Source organism: Ambystoma mexicanum, chromosome 9, assembly GCF_040938575.1.
Source record: "Ambystoma mexicanum isolate Mex_15411 chromosome 9, UKY_AmexF1_1, whole genome shotgun sequence".
Taxonomy (NCBI): domain Eukaryota; kingdom Metazoa; phylum Chordata; class Amphibia; order Caudata; family Ambystomatidae; genus Ambystoma; species Ambystoma mexicanum.
This window is the reverse complement of record NC_090931.1, coordinates 611950487-611968736: the sequence shown is the minus strand read 5'-3', so window position 1 is coordinate 611968736 and position 18250 is coordinate 611950487. Positions and strand designations below refer to the sequence as shown.

Here is an 18250-nt window from a genome sequence, read left to right as displayed (position 1 = left end):
AAGAAGGCCCACGGCTCTGACGGAGACTACACCCGGCGGCCCAAGCACACACACACACACACACTTCCCAACACGCTAAACACACAACCCATGGCAGACCGTCAGCAAAGTCACCGAACGCCGTAGCCCACGTAGTCCATGCAGAAAGCCTCTAAACCTTCCCTGTTCTCTGGGCCATCGCTCACACTGCATGACAGGTCTCCTGAACTGGTGTCGAAAACCATTTCGGACAGCGCATAAAAAGGGCTTCCTTTCGCAGGCCGAAAGGAGCATCAGTTTCCCCCAAGTCTATGCTGGAAATGCAAGAACTTATAAAGAAACATGTCCCTGCTACACTTCTAAAGACAAAGCCGCCAAAATTAGCTAAATCCTCAACGCCTTTGCCATTCCAGCCCACTGTCTCTCGGGATGCTGGTTCCTCCTCCCCTGCAGATACGCTCATAGGGGCGATGCAGCACAAGGACCAGACACCCTCTCAAAACATATCTATCCCCTCAGTTTTTCCAACCCCCAGCGAGTGGACCACTGAACATTTCAATAGAATAATGAAGAGGATGTCCTGCTTTGTAGATTCCATGGACAGGCACCCTGAAGAACTTAGGTCTCCTAGGGACTCCTCACAGACGGGGGCTGCTAAACAGAAACCCCCTACCAAAAAGCCACGTCTTGACACCTCGCAACCCAGCACTTCTGCCGAGGCCCACCAGCCTCCCTTTATCAAAACCTCTCTCAGGACATGTATGTTATCGACCCCTCAGGGTCTCAGACCTGACTCACTTGTCACCACTACTAGAAAGAGGGCGGGCACTACTCTGGCATCGGCTGAAGCCCCGCCAGATGAGGAGAGCAAAAAGATCTACACATTTGGTAGACTGACTGACAGAAAGGTTGAGTCCTCAGCGGCCTATCAGGCAAGAATTGCTAATAACATCACCTTACTAGCGAGTTATGGCTTTCATAAGTGGGACGAGTTGGAACATCAAGTGGAGGCGGTTCCAGACCCTTAAGATCTCAGCTACAAAGTACCATCTCAGAAGGCAAGCAGTTATCCAACTACATTCTTAAAAACAACCTTGACGCCATAGACAATGAGGGTCGGATCATTGCAGAGGGCACACTTATAAAATTCCATGTCTGGCTTAGACATTCTGCTTTTAAATTGGAAACACAGAACCCCCTGCTTAACATGCCTGTGGAACCTAATGCCCCATTTGGCAAGCCAGGCGAAGGTAAGATACTCTTAAGTCCATCAGCCAATTGACCAACAAAACCTTTGTCCAACAGGTTCCTTTAACTCTAGGAGGTTTCAGGGATAGGGCACGCAAAGCTCTTCCGGGTACAATCAAGGCGGACAGTCTTCGTCATGGGGCTCCTCACAGGGACAGTCTTCCTCTTCTAATTTTCAAAGAGGCCATAAAAGATCTAGGGGAAGAAGCAGAACCTCCCCGGCCAGAGGCTCCACCCCTCCCAAGCAATACCACACCGCTCCAAGTCCCCTCCCGTACCACTCCAGTAGGAGGTTGCATCTCACATTTTTCCCCATGTATGGGAGGGTATCCCATCAGACAAGTGGGTATTGTCCACCATAGCGAGTGGGTACTGCATAGAACCTTTGCAAAAATCACAAATACCCACCAAGACACAGAAGGATGACGCCAGAAGAGCGGGGCATACTACTAGAGTAAGTAAAAGTCCTGCTAGAAAATGGAGCCATAGAGATTGTCCCAGCAAATCAGGTAAACAAGGGTATTTATTAAACATACTTCCTTGTGCCAAAGAAAGACCTATGCATGCGTCCACTAATAGATCTACACCCAGCGAACACTTATATCAAATCTCGAATGCTTTGCATGAGCACGCTCCAAGAGGTAACCAACCCCTAAAACTGGGGTCCGAGAGGGGGGGAGGGGTGTGGGGGGGGGGGCTGGGAATTACATGGCAACATTGGATATGAAAGATGCCTATTTTTATATTTCACTGTTCCCAGCACACAGAAAATAACTACGATTCCAAATAGCAGGAGTACACAACCAGGTCAAGGTGCTCCTCTTCGGCATTACCTCAGCCCCAAGAGTGTTCACAAAGGTGCTTGCAGTAATGGCAGCACACCTCTGCAGAGAGTCGATCCCTTTGTACCCTTATCTAGATAACTAGCTAATAACCAGGGAGTCTCCTCCGGTTTGCAAAGACAACACCCAAAGAACCATCAACCTTTTTTTCCAATTGGGATTTTCCATCAACGAGAAAGTCAAGTCTCGTTACCGGCCAAATAAAACAATTTCTGGGAGCCATCTTAAAGACAGAGGAGCTGCTGGCTTTCCCGTCAAACGAGAGGGTACAAAACATGCTGTTGCAAGTACCTCATTACAAAGCTGGTCGCCAGATAACTGTACACAAGCCATTCAATGCGCTTGCTCAGTATCATGGCATCATGCATACACTTGGTTCCACACGCATGTTTGTGCCCAATCCAGGAGTGGGTTAGCGAAACAATGGTCTCAGGCAAGCGGTCAGCGGAACGATCTAGTGGTTGTTTCGCTAACCCTGGTACAGGCTCTTGGCTGGTGGTTCAGGGACAATCTGCAAAAAGGAAAACCTTTCGCATTCCACCAACACAAGCGATTCCAACTACAGACGCCCCACTCGCCGGATGGGGAGCTCACGTCGTCCACCACACAGCCCACAGCCAGTGGCCATGCACCACAGCCCAAAAACACATACATTTCCTAGAACTTCTGGCAGTTCTCAAGGCTCTACAAGCCCTTCAGCAACATTTTACAGGTCAAACAGTGCAAGTCCTCACAGAAAGCACCGCTGCCATGTTCTACATAAACAAGCATGGAGGCACACACTGTCCAAGTCTGTCCAGGCTATTATACAAAATATGGAAGTGGGCACTCAAGCGGAATATGTTCCTAACCTCGCACCACGTTCCAGGCTAATTCAATGCTCTGGCAGATACTCTAAGCAGTCCAGGCTTCCCCAACCAGGGTCCAAAGGGACTGGTCAGGGAAATTTGCTCACGCTTTTCCTCCAACGCCACTCCTGAGCAGGATAGTGCACAAAATGCACCAGGAAAAGTTACTCCAATCCTGGTTGCTTCCATGTGGGCGAGACAGACCTTGGTTTCCACATCTGCTCAAACAATCAATGTGCAATTCAATCAAGCTCCTGTGCCCCTACAACATGCTATCACTACACAAGGGGGCATCTCTCCATCCTCTGCCTCAATCCATGAACTTGGCAGCCTGTTTCCTGAAGTCGGAGTTAGGTCATTTAAATCTTCCACAACGGTGTATAGATATCCTAAAAGAGGCATGGACACCAGACACTCACTTCAACAAGTGGAAAAGGTTTGTGTTATGGTGCAGGTCACAATCCATAAATCTAATAAAAATGTACTCCAGCCAACATTCTGCATTTTATGCTTTACCTACTAGACTCCGGCTTAGTATTCATCTCCACCAAGGTACACCTGGCGGCTCTGTCCGCTTACACCACTTAACAAAGCAATATGTCCTGGTTGAAGGTTCCTGTCATAAAAGCCTTCATGGAAGGGGTAAAGAGGCTATACCCTCCCATTTCTAACCCTCCACCAGGTTGGGATCCTAACGTTCTGCTCTCCAAACTCATGGGTCCGACGGGTCTGCCCTTTGAACCTATGCACAAGGCCAGCCTAAAACATTTGACCTACACAACTGCATTCCTGGAAACCATCACCTCCATAAAACGAGTCAGTGAGCTACAGGCATTGTCCGTACAAGACCCTTTCTTCAAAATTCAAGGACAAAGTTGTCCTTCGAACACACCCTAGGTTTTCACCAAGGTGTACGGAGGGCAGACTTGTACTATGTGAACAAAATTAAACCCCTAAGGAAAACAGACCACCTCTTTGTTTCCATAGCACTTGGCATCTCTAAAAACGCCATCTCCAGATGGATAGTCAAATGCATACAACTCTGATATTCCCTATACAAAAGAGCTTTACCTTTCACTCCCTGGGTTCATTCTACCAGATGTACAGGAGCTACCCAAGCCTTCATTGCAAAAGTCCCCCTAGACACCATTTGCAAAGCAGCTAAATGGAGTTCCATTCATACCTTCACACGGCATTATTGCATTGATACTGACTCTAAAGCAGATTCACAGGTTGGACAAAAGGTGCTAAAACATATTTGCTGCTGTACCTTCTCACATCTCGCCGTCAGATATTGTGTGCTAATCTATGCAGAACATGTGATCTAAGCAGATCCACAAGCCTCAGAAGGAATATATATTACTCACCGTAATCTTATTTCTGATGCTTGTATCTGCTTAGATTCACATGCACCCCACCCTTCCTCCCTTCAGGAGTCTGCTCTATCAGTGTTTTTCTGATTCATACCATCTGTACTTGCGCTACAGTTCATACAACCTCATGTCAGAAAAACAATCTGAGGGACCTCGACATGTGAAGGACCATGGGTACAGTAGACGTCCCACTAGGTATAGTATTACTAACACGCCCAGTTGATGAATTTCAAAAACAAATCTTGTAATACTCTGAGACTACCACCAGATGTCGGACTATGCAGAGCATGTGACTAAGCAGATACAAGCATCAGAAATAAGATTACGGTGAGTAATTTATTTTATTTATTAGAATTCTTATACAGTGTGCCACACGCCTGCACGTCTTGTGAAGGATTAAGTCAGAATGAATCAAAATGTCAGGGGGAGAGGCAGAGGGCAACTAATCAGGAGACTGAACAACATTGTCTCAAGTCCCTTTTAAAAATCCAAAGTCGAAGAAATGGATCAAAGAGTCAGCGGAAGGGTATCCCATACTGCTTCACTTTAGGCTACCAATTGTACCATTGGTTATTATGGGGCCAAATGAAGTACAACAAGCACTGTGTTCAGTTCTCACAAAAGTTTGCTTTTTTGGAGGAAGCATTTAATTGAATTTCTCCTACTTGTTTCTTCTGTGCCTGGACCAAAACCTTCAGTCAACCAGGACACCTCTTTCTACAGTGCACTACTACTATATTAAAAAAGGTAATCTTTGTGTCTGCAAAATCGAAATATTTTGTAGACCGATAGAGTAGAGCAGTGTGTGGATGGCAGATTTGATGAAAGGGAGGAGGGAAGGAATATGAGGACAAACAAATGAGGTTATTACAATAGTCTAGTTACAAGGATGCACAGATGTATAAAATACTATAGATCCCTTTGCAATCTAGCACCAGGCACATTCATTGCTGCAAATCCCCAGGTTTAGACCTTATAGCTTAGATTGTAAACCCACCCGTGCTCAAGACATGCCAACTGACACGATGGCTTTAAAAACTGGAAGAAGGAGCGTACCTTTGGAAAGAGGGAAGCCATCTCTGTAACTGCAGTGTGAATTTTTTCAGAGCAGGGCACGAAACTGCAAAAAGACAAGTAAAAAACATGAACTCAGAGTCTTGATGCACCATGTTCCCAAATCCTGCCCCCCAAAAACACATCTAGAGCATAGGAAACAAGTCACAAGAAAGAATTTTCGAAAATTTAGTGCCCTTCAAAAACACTCAAAACAGAACTGCCATCAGTCGAAGGGGTACCCGTTCAGTACGCTTTTGTAAAGATGGCACGATCGATTAGTACACTTGCCTCAGATAGGTATGTGCAACCTGCAGGCCACAGACATACATCTCATTGGGATCCAACTCATGTTAACAACTTCTGTAGGACTAAATGTAAAGTAACATGTAAATTGCTTTTCATGGAATGTCCTTTCCCGGGGAAGACATGTAGCTTCACAGCTCGCTAATTCTCAGGGTCAACTCACCAATGAAGCTACATGCCTTCCCCGGGAATGGGCATTCCATAAAAAGCAATTCTGGCCCGAGAAGGCAGTTGAGAAGGCCAAAGAACAATATGGCCAAAGGACAGGCAAAAGATAGTGTGGCAAAGCCATGTTGAAGTGCTGCCCACTCTTGTAGCAATTTGTGGTAAATACAAAGTGCACAAGTAAAAAGATTAAAACATGGTAAGGAAATATCTGCTGCCACCATTTTAAAGAGCTTACACGCTGACACTTTACTTGCATTGTCCTGTGAAAGACAACTATTGCACACGCAATGCATGTCCTTGCAGAGAAGCTTGGTGTTGCAGGAGGGACAAAATGTAAATGGTGTATTCTTCATTGCTGGAAAAATAAAGACAGAGAGCCAATGTTCAAGGGAAATGTCTGTATGAAAGCATTCTATGAAAAATCTAAAGTGCGTTTAAAAATGCTTTCCCCACTTTCGCCGTTTGCCTTTTGGCCTGGAGATGCATAGTCGACGCCGGTCGATCTGCAATAGTTTCCTGAAGTCTCAGTTTTGAAGTCTTCGATTTGAAGCGGAAGTGTGTTTGGAAAACGGTCGCTCCGATAATGACTTGCAGAGCCCTATATAATAGGAGTACATTTTATAAACTTTTTTTTCTGCCATTGGGTTGGACGCTAAACGCAATTAGAGGACGCTAATGCACGAAGGTGCATTTGCTCAGATCCCCATCAATTCTTCACAGCTCTTAAGTTCTAAATTACTTTCAAACTGACATGCTTGAGGCTCCGTACTGAACCAGTGTGGCAAGTGTCTGGTTCGCAGTTTCCTCTTCCATTCCGGTCTGCACGGATGAACCACAGGGCTATATTGAGGTGTGCTCCTTGTAGGGTGGAAGCACCAGTTCTTGAAGAATTGTACAGTCCACAGACACTGGCAGAACCTTGCCGTCTGTTAGGGAGAATTCTCAGAAATGTGCTAATTTCCTCCACCTTAGAGACCCCCAGCAACTGGATTTTGAGGACTTGATTTTTTTTCCCTTGAGAGTGTGACTCTTATTTTAATGTGAATTTTACCTCCGTGTTTCATTTGGTTGTGGAGTCTGACAATCTCCATAGGCATCTTTTACATTGTGTCACAAAGCACCTTCAGTACAGTGACACAGAGAAGTCTTCCAGATGTCCCAAAGGTTTAACTACCTTCTCTGGGATAAACTACTGTTTCCCACAGCAGTAAAGTGAAATTAACTTTACTTACTATTGTAACTTTCTAGACCCAGCACACACTATCTTACAATAGAGTGCTGGAGGGGTTACCTAGTAACCCCTTTGTCTAGCTTCTCATGTAACATTTTTTATGCTACCCGTTTCTCATTGAATGGCTGGTGGCAGTGTCGTTTGAACTACCATGGTTTGCATTTAATGTGGGCTGCGTTCACAGCTGCTGTAAAGCAACAATGGGCGCCATCTTTTTCAAAATGGCTCCTGGTCGTCTTTTTTTCGCCATTTCTTTGTGAAAGGGTCCCTCTTGAGATTTACTCTGCGCACCAAACAAGGTTTGGTCTCTTTGTTCATTTTGCCTTTGGCGGGCTTCACGAGTGAAACCTGTGTCTAGGGTAGGCAGGAAGTGAGGGAGGTGCCCGAAACTCCATGTGATTCATCTCCTAGGAGACCCAAATGCACTCTGTGGTGATTGACCAGCAGACTGTCGGACAAGGGCAGCCACCCTGCTGGGTGATTGACAGCTAGGCTGGAATGAATGGGAGAGAACTGAATAAAAGGCAAATCCTTTGGCTTGGAAGGGAGAGTCGACCACTGGACGAAGGAACCGAAGAAGAGCTTGAATAGGACGCCTGTTGCAACTCCTGGACCGTTGGTTTGCACGGTGAAGCCCTGCTGCAGTGCCGAAACTGTTACGCTCACCTGGTATCCACAGGGACGCCCCCCAGCCGGGTAACTCGCTGGTATGCTTCTCAGCTTTGCCCTGATGTGGTCTGCGGGGAAGGTTCTGCCTTGTGGTAGAATTAGGCGTGCTCTCCGTCCTGCCTTCTTTGCAGGGGCGTGTTGTCTTTCATGGGCGAGTGCGGTCCAGTTACTTCACTGACACCGGCCCGTTTGACATTGTTCAGGTATGTCTTATTGCTGTTCTTTAGTTTTGTTGCTAACCTGCATGCCTTTCTTTGTTTAAAATGTCTTTTTTCTCCCTTAGGTATGCAAAGCTTCAGCGCGGCGAACTGGCTTGGTTGAGCCCCGCTGGTAAATGATGGCACATTAAGAGCGCTATGATGCGGTAAGTAAGCGCTATGCGCAGCGCTGCAAAGTCTTGCCTTTGCTAACCTGTGTTTTCCTTCCTTGTAGGTCACGGTGTTCTTCAGCGCGAGTGGAATGTCCGAAGTGGTGCCAGCCGAGAGGCGACCAGCCAGGTAAGCCTTTTGAGCAGTTAGTAATTTGTAAATGTCTCTACAGCTTTCTTTAATGTTGCCTCTATCTTCCTCTTTCAGGTCGTTCTGTCTGGGAGGAGTGCAGATTCGAGGGAGCTGTTCTCAGTAGCTGCGAGTGTTTAAAGATGAAGACTGCAGGTAAAATGATGCTGCTGCTAATGATGTTCCTTTTGTCTACTTGCAGGTTCTGCTTCTCTGAGGTTCGAGGGAATAGCTGGATACAGTGAGCATCACGTTGCAAGCTGCAAAGTAACACAAAGCATGTTCTGCAGTCAGGGTGTGGTTTATATAGCCCAGGTAAAGTAGTACCAGGGAAAGTAGTTCCAGGCCTGCCACACCCAAAACACTAGACCGCATAACTTGGTTCTTAGGGAACCAAGCTATGTGGATGCCTCCATGTTGGCTGACAATACAATATAGTAGTTCCCAAGCACATTGTTGTTCATGGTGTATGAGCCTGGCCCCATAGGCGCCAGGACTGGCCCCATGAGGGCTTTTGAAGAGGATGCCAGGTTCTAGAGGCCCGAGTCCTGACTCCACCTGGCCAATGGGCTTGCAAGAGGGGGTTTTGGGCGAGGGTCGTGACAGAAACGCCAAGTTCGCATCGACAGAGAAGCCCCTGCAAGGACGACTTCTCCCTTTGGGTTGGTGGGACCAATCAACTCCAAAGTAAGCCACCTGGAAATCCATCTCAGAGCTGGCTGAGTTTCCACAGAGTTGCTGCTAGAAACCGTATAGCCAGGGAGAGGAACACCAGATTTTGTGTGTTGCTTTTAAGCTGGTCTAGAGCTTTTGGAAGATCCTCCGCACTCCCAGGAAGCAGGACTGACCAAGCCCGAGCCCCCTCAACAGAGTGCGGGACCCCAGAAGCAAGCAAAGCCCATCTCGACAGCCAGGAACCACAGTATTGCCATTTCCATTGGTATTACCCAAATTGTTCAAACATAATTGTTCGAATGACCTAATTAACCGAAAGTCAAGGGTCCGAATTGACCTATATATATATATATATATATATATATATATATATATATATATATATATATATATATATATATATATATATATATATATATATATATATATATATAGATAGAGATAGAGATAGAGATATATATAAATAATGGGGTGTTGCGGGGGGTTTCCCCCCGCATATATGTAACAATTGACCTTCAAAATTCGGTCAATTGTGCAAAGGTCAATTGTGATTCGAACAATTGTAGTTCGAACCATTCGTATAAAACTATTTCCATTAAACGCAAGGAGCTGAAACACTGAACAGCCACTGAAAGTGAAGTTTGTCGGTTGCAAGTTTTGACCGCCCCAGTGCAATGCAGGAGTCCCCTGACGTCCTCCCCATTGTCCCCACGACTGAAGCCCAGGAACATTGAGATCTGCAGAGCTACACAGGAACAGAAGTCATCAGCTGCATCTTTTCTTCATTTCTAAAGTACTGTAAAACAAGTCTAAGAACTTACCTCTTACTGTAGAGTTGCTTGAAACTTCTAGCACTCACAAGCCTAATCAGCTTGTGGCCTTACATTTGATTCTTCTTTTCATCAAAGACTCCTAAGAACTCGTGCAAAGACTTTTCCATTTACCTACCAGAAGTGCTTCATTCTATACAAGACTTTTGCCCATTGACTTTGGCTTAGCCTATTGAATTGTAGGACTCATCTTGTGGGATCCAAAAGTATTTGCCTGCTTACGAATATTCGTGGTTTCTTGATGTTCTAATAACCTTTGCCTTTTACCAATTTATAAAAGTATTCTAAATGCTTACAGTAAGATATTAATGTCCCAGCACCCTAGTTATTGAAGTCACCTGTGGGTGTAGGTTGTGTCTGTGGGCCATCCCAAAAGGGTCTTTACTGATTTAGAAACTAAGAGTGTAAAGTATTGAAGTGTATTACTTGTATGTTACTACTATATTGCTCCCTTCTGAAGAAGGCATTCTAACTGACTGATAAATTAATAATTATTTATGCAAGAAACCTTGAGTGTAAGATTTTATTTGAATACCTGTAACTGTAAATCTCTGTGTACCCCCACTACAGCTCACATTTACCCCTCTTGAGATAAGCCTGGCTCCTCACCACGCTACCAAAACTGTGTAGTACAAGCTTATACCAAAGGTTGGGTTGCCTATACCTGTAGTCAGAGTTGTGTGTAGTGGTCCCAGAGGGTACGGCATACAAACTTTGCCTAACACCGTCAGTTTTGATTTGATCAAGATGCAGTCAGACAGAGCTTCCATGTTGTCCTCACCAGTTGGGCGTTCTGTTTCTGCGAGCACTCATCCTCAAGCTCAACCTGTGTTGGACAAATACTGATGCAGACTCTAGTTCTATAGGGAATTCAGAAGCCGAGCTAACACTTTGCTTCCAGTCGGAAGGTGCATCCTTCACACTTTTGACAATGACTCATCATTGGGGTGAGGAGGGGGGGGGGGCTAATTTCACCATTTTCTTCCCATGCTTTTTTCTCTGGTGCAGATATCAGAATTCCAGGCACGCATGAAGAGACCATCCCAGTCTGGTTTTGGTCATTGCAGCCCTTGCTCTCCACAGCAGGCAATGGCCATGATGGGTATCCGGTCATATTTTCGAATACATATTTTCTAAACACCATTATGTCGAAACAATTTAGTAGACTTTTGTTTTCGAATATATATATTATTTTGTTTTTTTTGTTTTTACCAAAGTGTTAAAATAAACCGGGGTTTGAGGGGGACCCCCCCCATTTTAAACAAAATAAAATATATATATATATATATATTTTTTTTTCGGCAAAATTGCATCAACATAATGGCATTCGAAAATATGCCATTCGAAAATATCACTATAAACCGCCATGATCATATATGCCTACCTCCGTTTCCCACACACTATCATAGGAACAATGGCTAGCTCTTCGACTCAGTACTGGATTTTGTAAGGGTTTGCTGTTATGGATAATCCCATGGGAGAGCAGGATGTGCCCCTCCAAACGTACAAGATCTAATACATCTCACCGTGATGGCCATTTCATCAAATTTTTTGCCATTTTTATGGGTGCGTCAGGCCCTATAATCTCCTCCCACTAGCCTCTGCTTTCCCTTTTACCTACTCCAACCCTCCACCCCCCCAAACAACCAGCAGGAAAATGCAGTAAAATGGCTCTTCACCAAATTCAGTGACTAGGCCATGGTTAATTGGGCAGGTACCACATTATACACATTCACCGTAGGCTGACCTAACCAGTGGAACCCATACAGCTAGCTGTGCAAGATTAATCGCACAAGGAACAGGATGTCTTTGTGGCATCCGAACTTGGAGGCTTTCGCCAGAGTTGCACTCATCATGAGGTCTTAGATTAAGACTACTCAAGGAAAATGTTGGTAAAATAGCCAGGGAAAAATATGGAGGCTCTTAGATGTGCAAATAAGGCATTTTGGCCTCACCAATTGTAACACAGGTTATCACAAAGCTCTACAGAGTGGTTGATTGCCTTTCTGGGTCAAATCACTCACCTATCATGCTTGAATTCCTGTGCAGCCCGGAGAAGCTCCTGTATGTTCTTGGTGACTTGTTCAGTTTTCAGGATCACATCTTCTGTACTTGGAAGTCCTGGGTCCAGTTCCAAATCCAAGTCATCAATTTCATGGTGAAACTCTTCATCCCTTCCCATCTCCATAAATCTCCTACCATCCGTACTGCCAAGCCACAGGGGGGGTGGAGGGTAATGGGTTGTAGAGGGAGTGGGGATTGATGGGGAAGCGAAGAAAGCAACAATTATTTATTAACAGGGCGGTACACTGGAAAATGTTGCATTAATTTAGCAAAATGAAGAGCATATAAACAATGTCCTCTGCCTGAGTCCTACTACTACGCCATCCCCATGACTCCCACATCCTGCTCACCAGTGTCATCACTGGAAGATCAGAATCTCTCCTAATCCTGTTACTTGCAGCATTTGAACATCATTTCCACTTGCAATCCTTCAGTCTCACCACTTCAATGTCAGTTTGAGGAGAGCATCATCGTCCTGAAAGACTGGAAAGGTAACTTCTAATCCTGACTCATGCCATCTGCAATGGAAGCACAGCCCCTACCCTTGTTTCAACATTAAACCTAATACACCCACCACAAGTGTCCTACACCACAGAATCAGCACCAGAAGGACCGCCTCTTTTGGAAGAAACTGATCTTTTCTAGTCCTGACCTCCAGTGTTTGAATTGGAAAGACAACTTCTACTTGACTTATTCAGGAGTGTCCACACGCAAGGTAGGGTACCCTCATCACTTCTGAACAGTAGTGTCAGCACAAAAAGAAGTACGCTCATGCAGTGCACAATCCTTCCAGCCATTCCTTCCTACCATAATTTGATACCTTATTTCAACTGTGTGTCATTTGCCCATTGTCCCATTATAATCATTGTTGGCAAATATGTTCTTTTTACTGCTTTCCCTCCATTGACATCTATGGAACCCAACAACTTTGTGCTGTTTTGAACCTATCCTGACTTTTGGGGCCAAGTGAAGCCTTTATACTTCACTTGCCTTGCTAAGCTCATCTGATTTTGGGGGCACTGATCAGTCACTATGGCCATCAGTGTAGGAGAACTCTGTTCTCCATTATGAAATGCTCTGTTTATTTTGCACTGCACTCTTCACCATAGCTCAGTGTCGGTGTTTAAAGGTCTTGTAGCCTTTTGCATTTTACCGCTTAATGCCTTTTAGGTTACAATATACACTAAAATTGCCCTTGCCACAAGATTTACACATCATTTGGACATCATATATTTTGGCCTTCTTCCTGCACTCTATAGTTCAGATTTATCATGCATAGTAAGCCCTTTTTTGGAGAAAGCTCCAGCTTTCCTGGGAAAAGGGGCAAAGTTTATGGCCAGATGTGCTGGCTGGCCGCAGTCCAAATCCATGGCTACGTAGGTCTGTTGCTGGGCAGATGTGGTCGCCAGAGGCTGTCCATGATTGGACAACCCTTGTCAGTTTGAATGGCACAGATCCTCACCATTAGTTGGCTCTCTATCCTCCCCATCAACACTGTACACAAGGAGCTGTGTGCTGCAGTAGTAAAACCACAGACACCTTTAAGAGCTATTGTGCGGACAGACTTCATGGTACAGGTAGAACACAAAGAATAGAGTTCCAAAACACAGAGCCCACAAGAATGAATGAGAGGAAAAAGGCTCACTCATTCAGGATTGAAAGAAAAAGGTCCAGAAGTCAGGCAAAAAGTGCTGGGGGGTCTCACTAAGAGAGGGGATAAAGTATACAAATGATAAATCTCCCAAACACTCGTCCTCCTGCAAATCCCCCCCAGCCTAGTGACAGGAGGATCTAATCCACTCCTGTATGGCTCCGTTTATCCAGTCGGTCATACTTTCTGGAGAGACCATCACCATTCTTATGTTGGGTACTTGACCTGTGCTCAATAGTGAAGTCAATGCCTTAGTGGTGTGTGGACCGCCTGAACAATTTTGTGTTTTCTCATTTCATCTATATCAGACACCTTAAGGGTTGGTGGTCAGTTTGAATTTCGAAAGTAATTCCATAGAGGTATGGTCTGAATTTCTTCAGGGTCCACACAATAGATAACATTCACGTTCAATGGTTGCCCACCCTGTTTTCCCCCTTCTCTTAATGTTCTACTAAAAAAAACGGATGGGGTGCTCCCTGCCTTTGCTATCAAACTGGCTCAGGCATGCTTCTGTCCCTGTGTTGACGCGTCAGTTTGGACATGAAAGCCTGAGTGTAATCTGGAGCTCTCAGCACTGGAGCTTTACAGAGGGCATAGTTCAGCCCCTGGGAGGCTTTTTCATATTCCTCTTCACCTTTTTAGGGTGCTTGGCAAATGATATGGTATTCAGGGGAGAGGATATGGTATTCAGGGGAGAGGATATGGTCCCATAGTTAACAATGAAGTTCCTGTAATAACCAGTAAGTTCTAAGGAGGCTCTTTTAAAAAAAATATATATTTTTAAAAATAACCAGTAAGTTCTAAGGAGGCTCTTTAAAAAAAAAAATATATATTTTTAAATATCAACACACCAAACATTACAACTTAGAGGACATGTGCATTTAAGTCTACTGCGATATAGTCATACATCAAACATTGCGGTTCTCCCCCCCTCCCCTTTAACTCGAGCCCCTATTCCCATGCCGCCCGCCAAAGTATCTCGTTTTGCACTCACGTCTCCTGCGCAGTGACCTCATTGGAACCCACCATGGGGGTGCCTGCTAGTGTGGTCACCAGTTGGCTCCATTCTATCAAGGGTCCCACTTCTTCCTCCCCACCCCTGCTGATTGCTTCATACCAAACTGTTGATTCTGCGTCTGCCCATTTTAGGAGGTCCGCCAACCACGCCTCTAATCTGGGCCGCCGGGTGGCCTTCCAGCACATGGCGATTCTCCGTTTGGCCAGAATGTAGGCCAGGTCCTTCAATTTACTAACGTGCTTCAGGTTACGCGGCCTGGCGAACACCCCCAGCAAACATGCCCATACTGATTCCACCTCCAATGCAATCGCTTTATCTGCCAGGGGTAGCCTGATCTCAGTCCAGAATCTGCCCACCTCTGGGCAAGCCCAGAACATGTGTATCAGCACTGCTTCCGCCTCCCCGCACTGTGGGTACTTTAGCGCCACTGGGTTCCCAAACTTGGCAATCCTACCAGGGGTCATATATGCCCTATCGGTGACATACAGCTGTATCTGCTGAAGTCTTGCGTTGCGAGACACCTTCTTGTGGTACCTCTGAACTCTGTTCCATTGTCCATCTAACAGGGGTTCTCCCACCTCCTCCTCCCAATCCTGTCTCAATTGCAGCACCTCCTTACTCACCCTAGACATCAGTAACTCGTATATGCGGGACACTTCATGCCCACCCTCCGAGATATCATACATTGTCTCAATGACCATGTCAAGTTGCTCTGATAGCACTTCCGCAGACCATCTGTCCAACACCCGTTTAATGACTCTAGTATGGGTGATGTGTTGGCCTACATGCACCCCGTTGTCTTCCATCAGCCTACTGAAGTCTAGTGACTCGCCCTCTTGCCATACATCCCAGAGAGTCACAAGTCCCGGTCATTCCCAATATTTACAGATCGCAGTTATCAATTGCGTTTCCTCCCCGCATACCACTACCAGCGGCACCTGCAGGAAGCATGGGGTTGGGATTCCCACCAGCAGCCACGTTTTGTTCCAGATTTCCCATCCCAGTGTTAGGAGCCTTGCCCTTCCCTGCACCTTAGTTTTTGTCAACCACACCACCTCCCTCAGGTAATAAGGGGCAGGGTCCTTGTCCAAAAGCCTGGTCTCAGCGGACTCTTCCTCGGACAGCCACCTGGTCACATACTGAAGCTGTCCTGTCACATAGTATAGCTCAAAGTTCGGTAAATGTATGCCCCCTTTGTCACTCGGGTTTTGTAACTTCCGTAAAACCACCCTGTTCCTGGTATTATGCCAGATGAAGCCCCTACATAAGCTGTGGAGCTTCCCAAAAAACTGTCTAGGGAGCATATGTGGAATATTCACAAAGAAGTGCAACAGTCTCGGCAGGACCACCATCTTGAGCAGCGCCGCCCTACCAATCATGGCCAAAGGGAGCCTAGACCAGAACCCCATGCTGTTCTTAATGCCTGCCACTGCCCGCTCCGTGTTGTATTTGTGTTTGTCCACAACCGAGTTGTATATATCGATGCCCAGATACCTAAAAGTCCTGGTCTGCCAGGGTATTGGCAAGACCGGCAAGTGTTCCACTGGGACCCCTCTGTATCTCCCCAAGGGGAACATTCTCAATTTCCTGGGGTTCACAGCTATGCCCGAGAGGGTGGCATAATGTTCCATCACCTCCAGGACAAATTGCAAGTTTTCCTCTGGGAAGCGCATGTATAACAGGATGTCGTCCGCATACAGCGAAGTGAGGTGCGTCCCTCCCTTTGTGGGGATGCCAATCTCCCCATACTGTTGTCTGAGACAGATTGCCAGTGGTTCCAGAACAAGGATGTACAACATGGGCGAACAGGGGCAGCCCTGTCCCATGCCCCTGCTAAGCTGCCATTTGTCCGAGATCATGGCGCAGGTTTTAACCCTGGGGATTGGGGAGCTATAAATCATTCTTACCCACCTCAGGTACCCTGGCCCCATGCCATATTCCCTCAGCGCTGCCAGCAGCCACGGCCACCTCACCGAATCGAACGCCTTTATGGCATCCAACAAGACTATTGCCATTTCGCCCGGGTCGTTTTCTGTTTGCTCAATTATGTGGTGGAGTCTCCTGTGATTGTCCGTTATATTCCTGCCTGGCACGTACCCTGTTTGATCGGTATGGACCAGTTTCCCTATGACGCGTTTAAGCCTATTGGCTAACACAGCAGTAAGGATCTTGCTATCTTGGTTAAGCATGGACAAGGGTCGGTAGGTCCGAGCTTGGTTTGCCTGCTTTCAAGAGTGGGATTATTACCGCCTCCCTGAGGGACTCCAGCAGCCTCCCTTGTTCGTACGCCTCGTTTAACATGGCTAGCAGCGGGGGAAGCACCTCCTGCTTGTATGTCTTGTAAAATTCACTCGGGAGCCCATCTGACCCCGGGGCCTTACACGTAGGTAGGTGCTGTACCACCATCTCTAGTTTTTCAAGAGTGATTGGGGCGTCTAGGTCGTCCCGCTCCTGGTCACCAAGCTTGGGCTGTCCTATGTCCTCCAAGGTTTCCTGAGTTTCTTGCCCAGTCTCCTCCCTCGTGTCCCCATATAAGCGCCTGTAGAATCTACAAAATCCCTCATTGACTCCTTCTTGGGTATCCCAGGTCTGGCCATCTTCGTCCTTCATCTCCCTGATCACTGAGCGCAGCGTTTCGTTCTTATATAGCCACGCCAGCAGCCTGCCAGGTTTACCTCCCCCTGCATGTTGCCTCTCGATGTACTTGATAGTTTAACTTGCAGAGCCCACTGCTAACCTGCTGGAGTAGGGCCACCCTCGCTGTATCTTCTTGTGCGGTAGCCCCCGACTATTATTTCTTCGAGCTCCCTCTCTGTCTCCTGTAGCTCCCGCTCTATGCCCCCTTGGAGCCCTCTAGACTTGGATATGGCCGTGCCCCGTACTACCACTTTGAACGCCTCCCCCCTCCCCGGCTCACCGTCCCAGTCCCGGCCAGCATGAAATTGGGCTCGTTCCCCACGCTCCCCCCACTTGGGCTCTTCACCTAGCTCGCCCCCCCCCCCCCACTCAACTATTCCCCACAGCACACTTCCCCTTCCCTCCCCTCCCGCCCCTCAACCACACCCAAACCAATGCCCAGCTCCTCAGGCTCCCCTGCGTTTGGTCCCACCTCGAAATGCCAAGGTCGGGAACCTGGCAGGGTGTCACCAATATTTGGTGACCTAACTAATGTCCTAACTGTTGGGGTTAAGAGTGCTTCCTACTTGTCTCCTGAGGATTACCATGGTACATTGTGCATCCTCCATATTGCAATAAAATTTGACGCCCCTATAATCAAGTCCCAGAGTCACAATATGTACAGCACCTCGGTCCCGTAGACGGGCCTCACTTGTCCGCATCGTCCTCCTTCCGGCCGTCCGCTCCCTCCAGGCAATTTTGGCCATCCAACCATTCCATCGCATCCTCCGGACTCTCAAAAAACAAAGTTTTGGCTTTGTGGATCACCTTCAGCTTATATGGGTATATCAACCTTTTATCGCATCCCCGCCGCTCGCAATCTCTTCACTGTCCCATAGTTCAGCCTCCGCTTCTGCACTGCACAAGTGTATTGTCAGGATATGCCGATATGGTCGCGGAAGCCCTTTGTATGGGGCGCCCCTTCCTGAAATATTCCAGTATCTTCTCCCTGTCCCGATAGTTCAAAATCTTGGTGATGATCGGCCTCGGGGGATGTGGGGGGGGGGGGGATTTCCTCGTGAGCGCTCTGTGTGCTCGCTCCACAGCGAAGCCTAGCATGAAGATCCCAGCTCCTATCTCCTGCAACAACATGTTTTTGACATAGTCCGTTGGGTTAGGGCC

The 18250-nt window shown here is 46.8% G+C and overlaps 1 protein-coding gene across 11 annotated transcripts in view; it reads right to left on the bottom strand.

Annotated features, from left to right (window-relative positions):
• GIT1 (GIT ArfGAP 1) overlaps positions 1-18250 on the bottom strand; it is a 583248-nt gene that overhangs the window by 2832 nt on the left and 562166 nt on the right. For 9 of the 11 annotated variants that reach the window (XM_069615265.1, XM_069615270.1, XM_069615272.1 and 6 more), the window contains 2 exons: positions 11744-11926; positions 5347-5410 (listed from right to left, as the gene is read on the bottom strand). In XM_069615265.1, coding sequence (XP_069471366.1) covers positions 5347-5410; positions 11744-11926 — 247 coding nt within the window. The remainder of the gene's footprint in view (positions 1-5346; positions 5411-11743; positions 11927-18250) is intronic. The other 2 variants (XM_069615266.1, XM_069615271.1) reach the window with 1 other exon arrangement.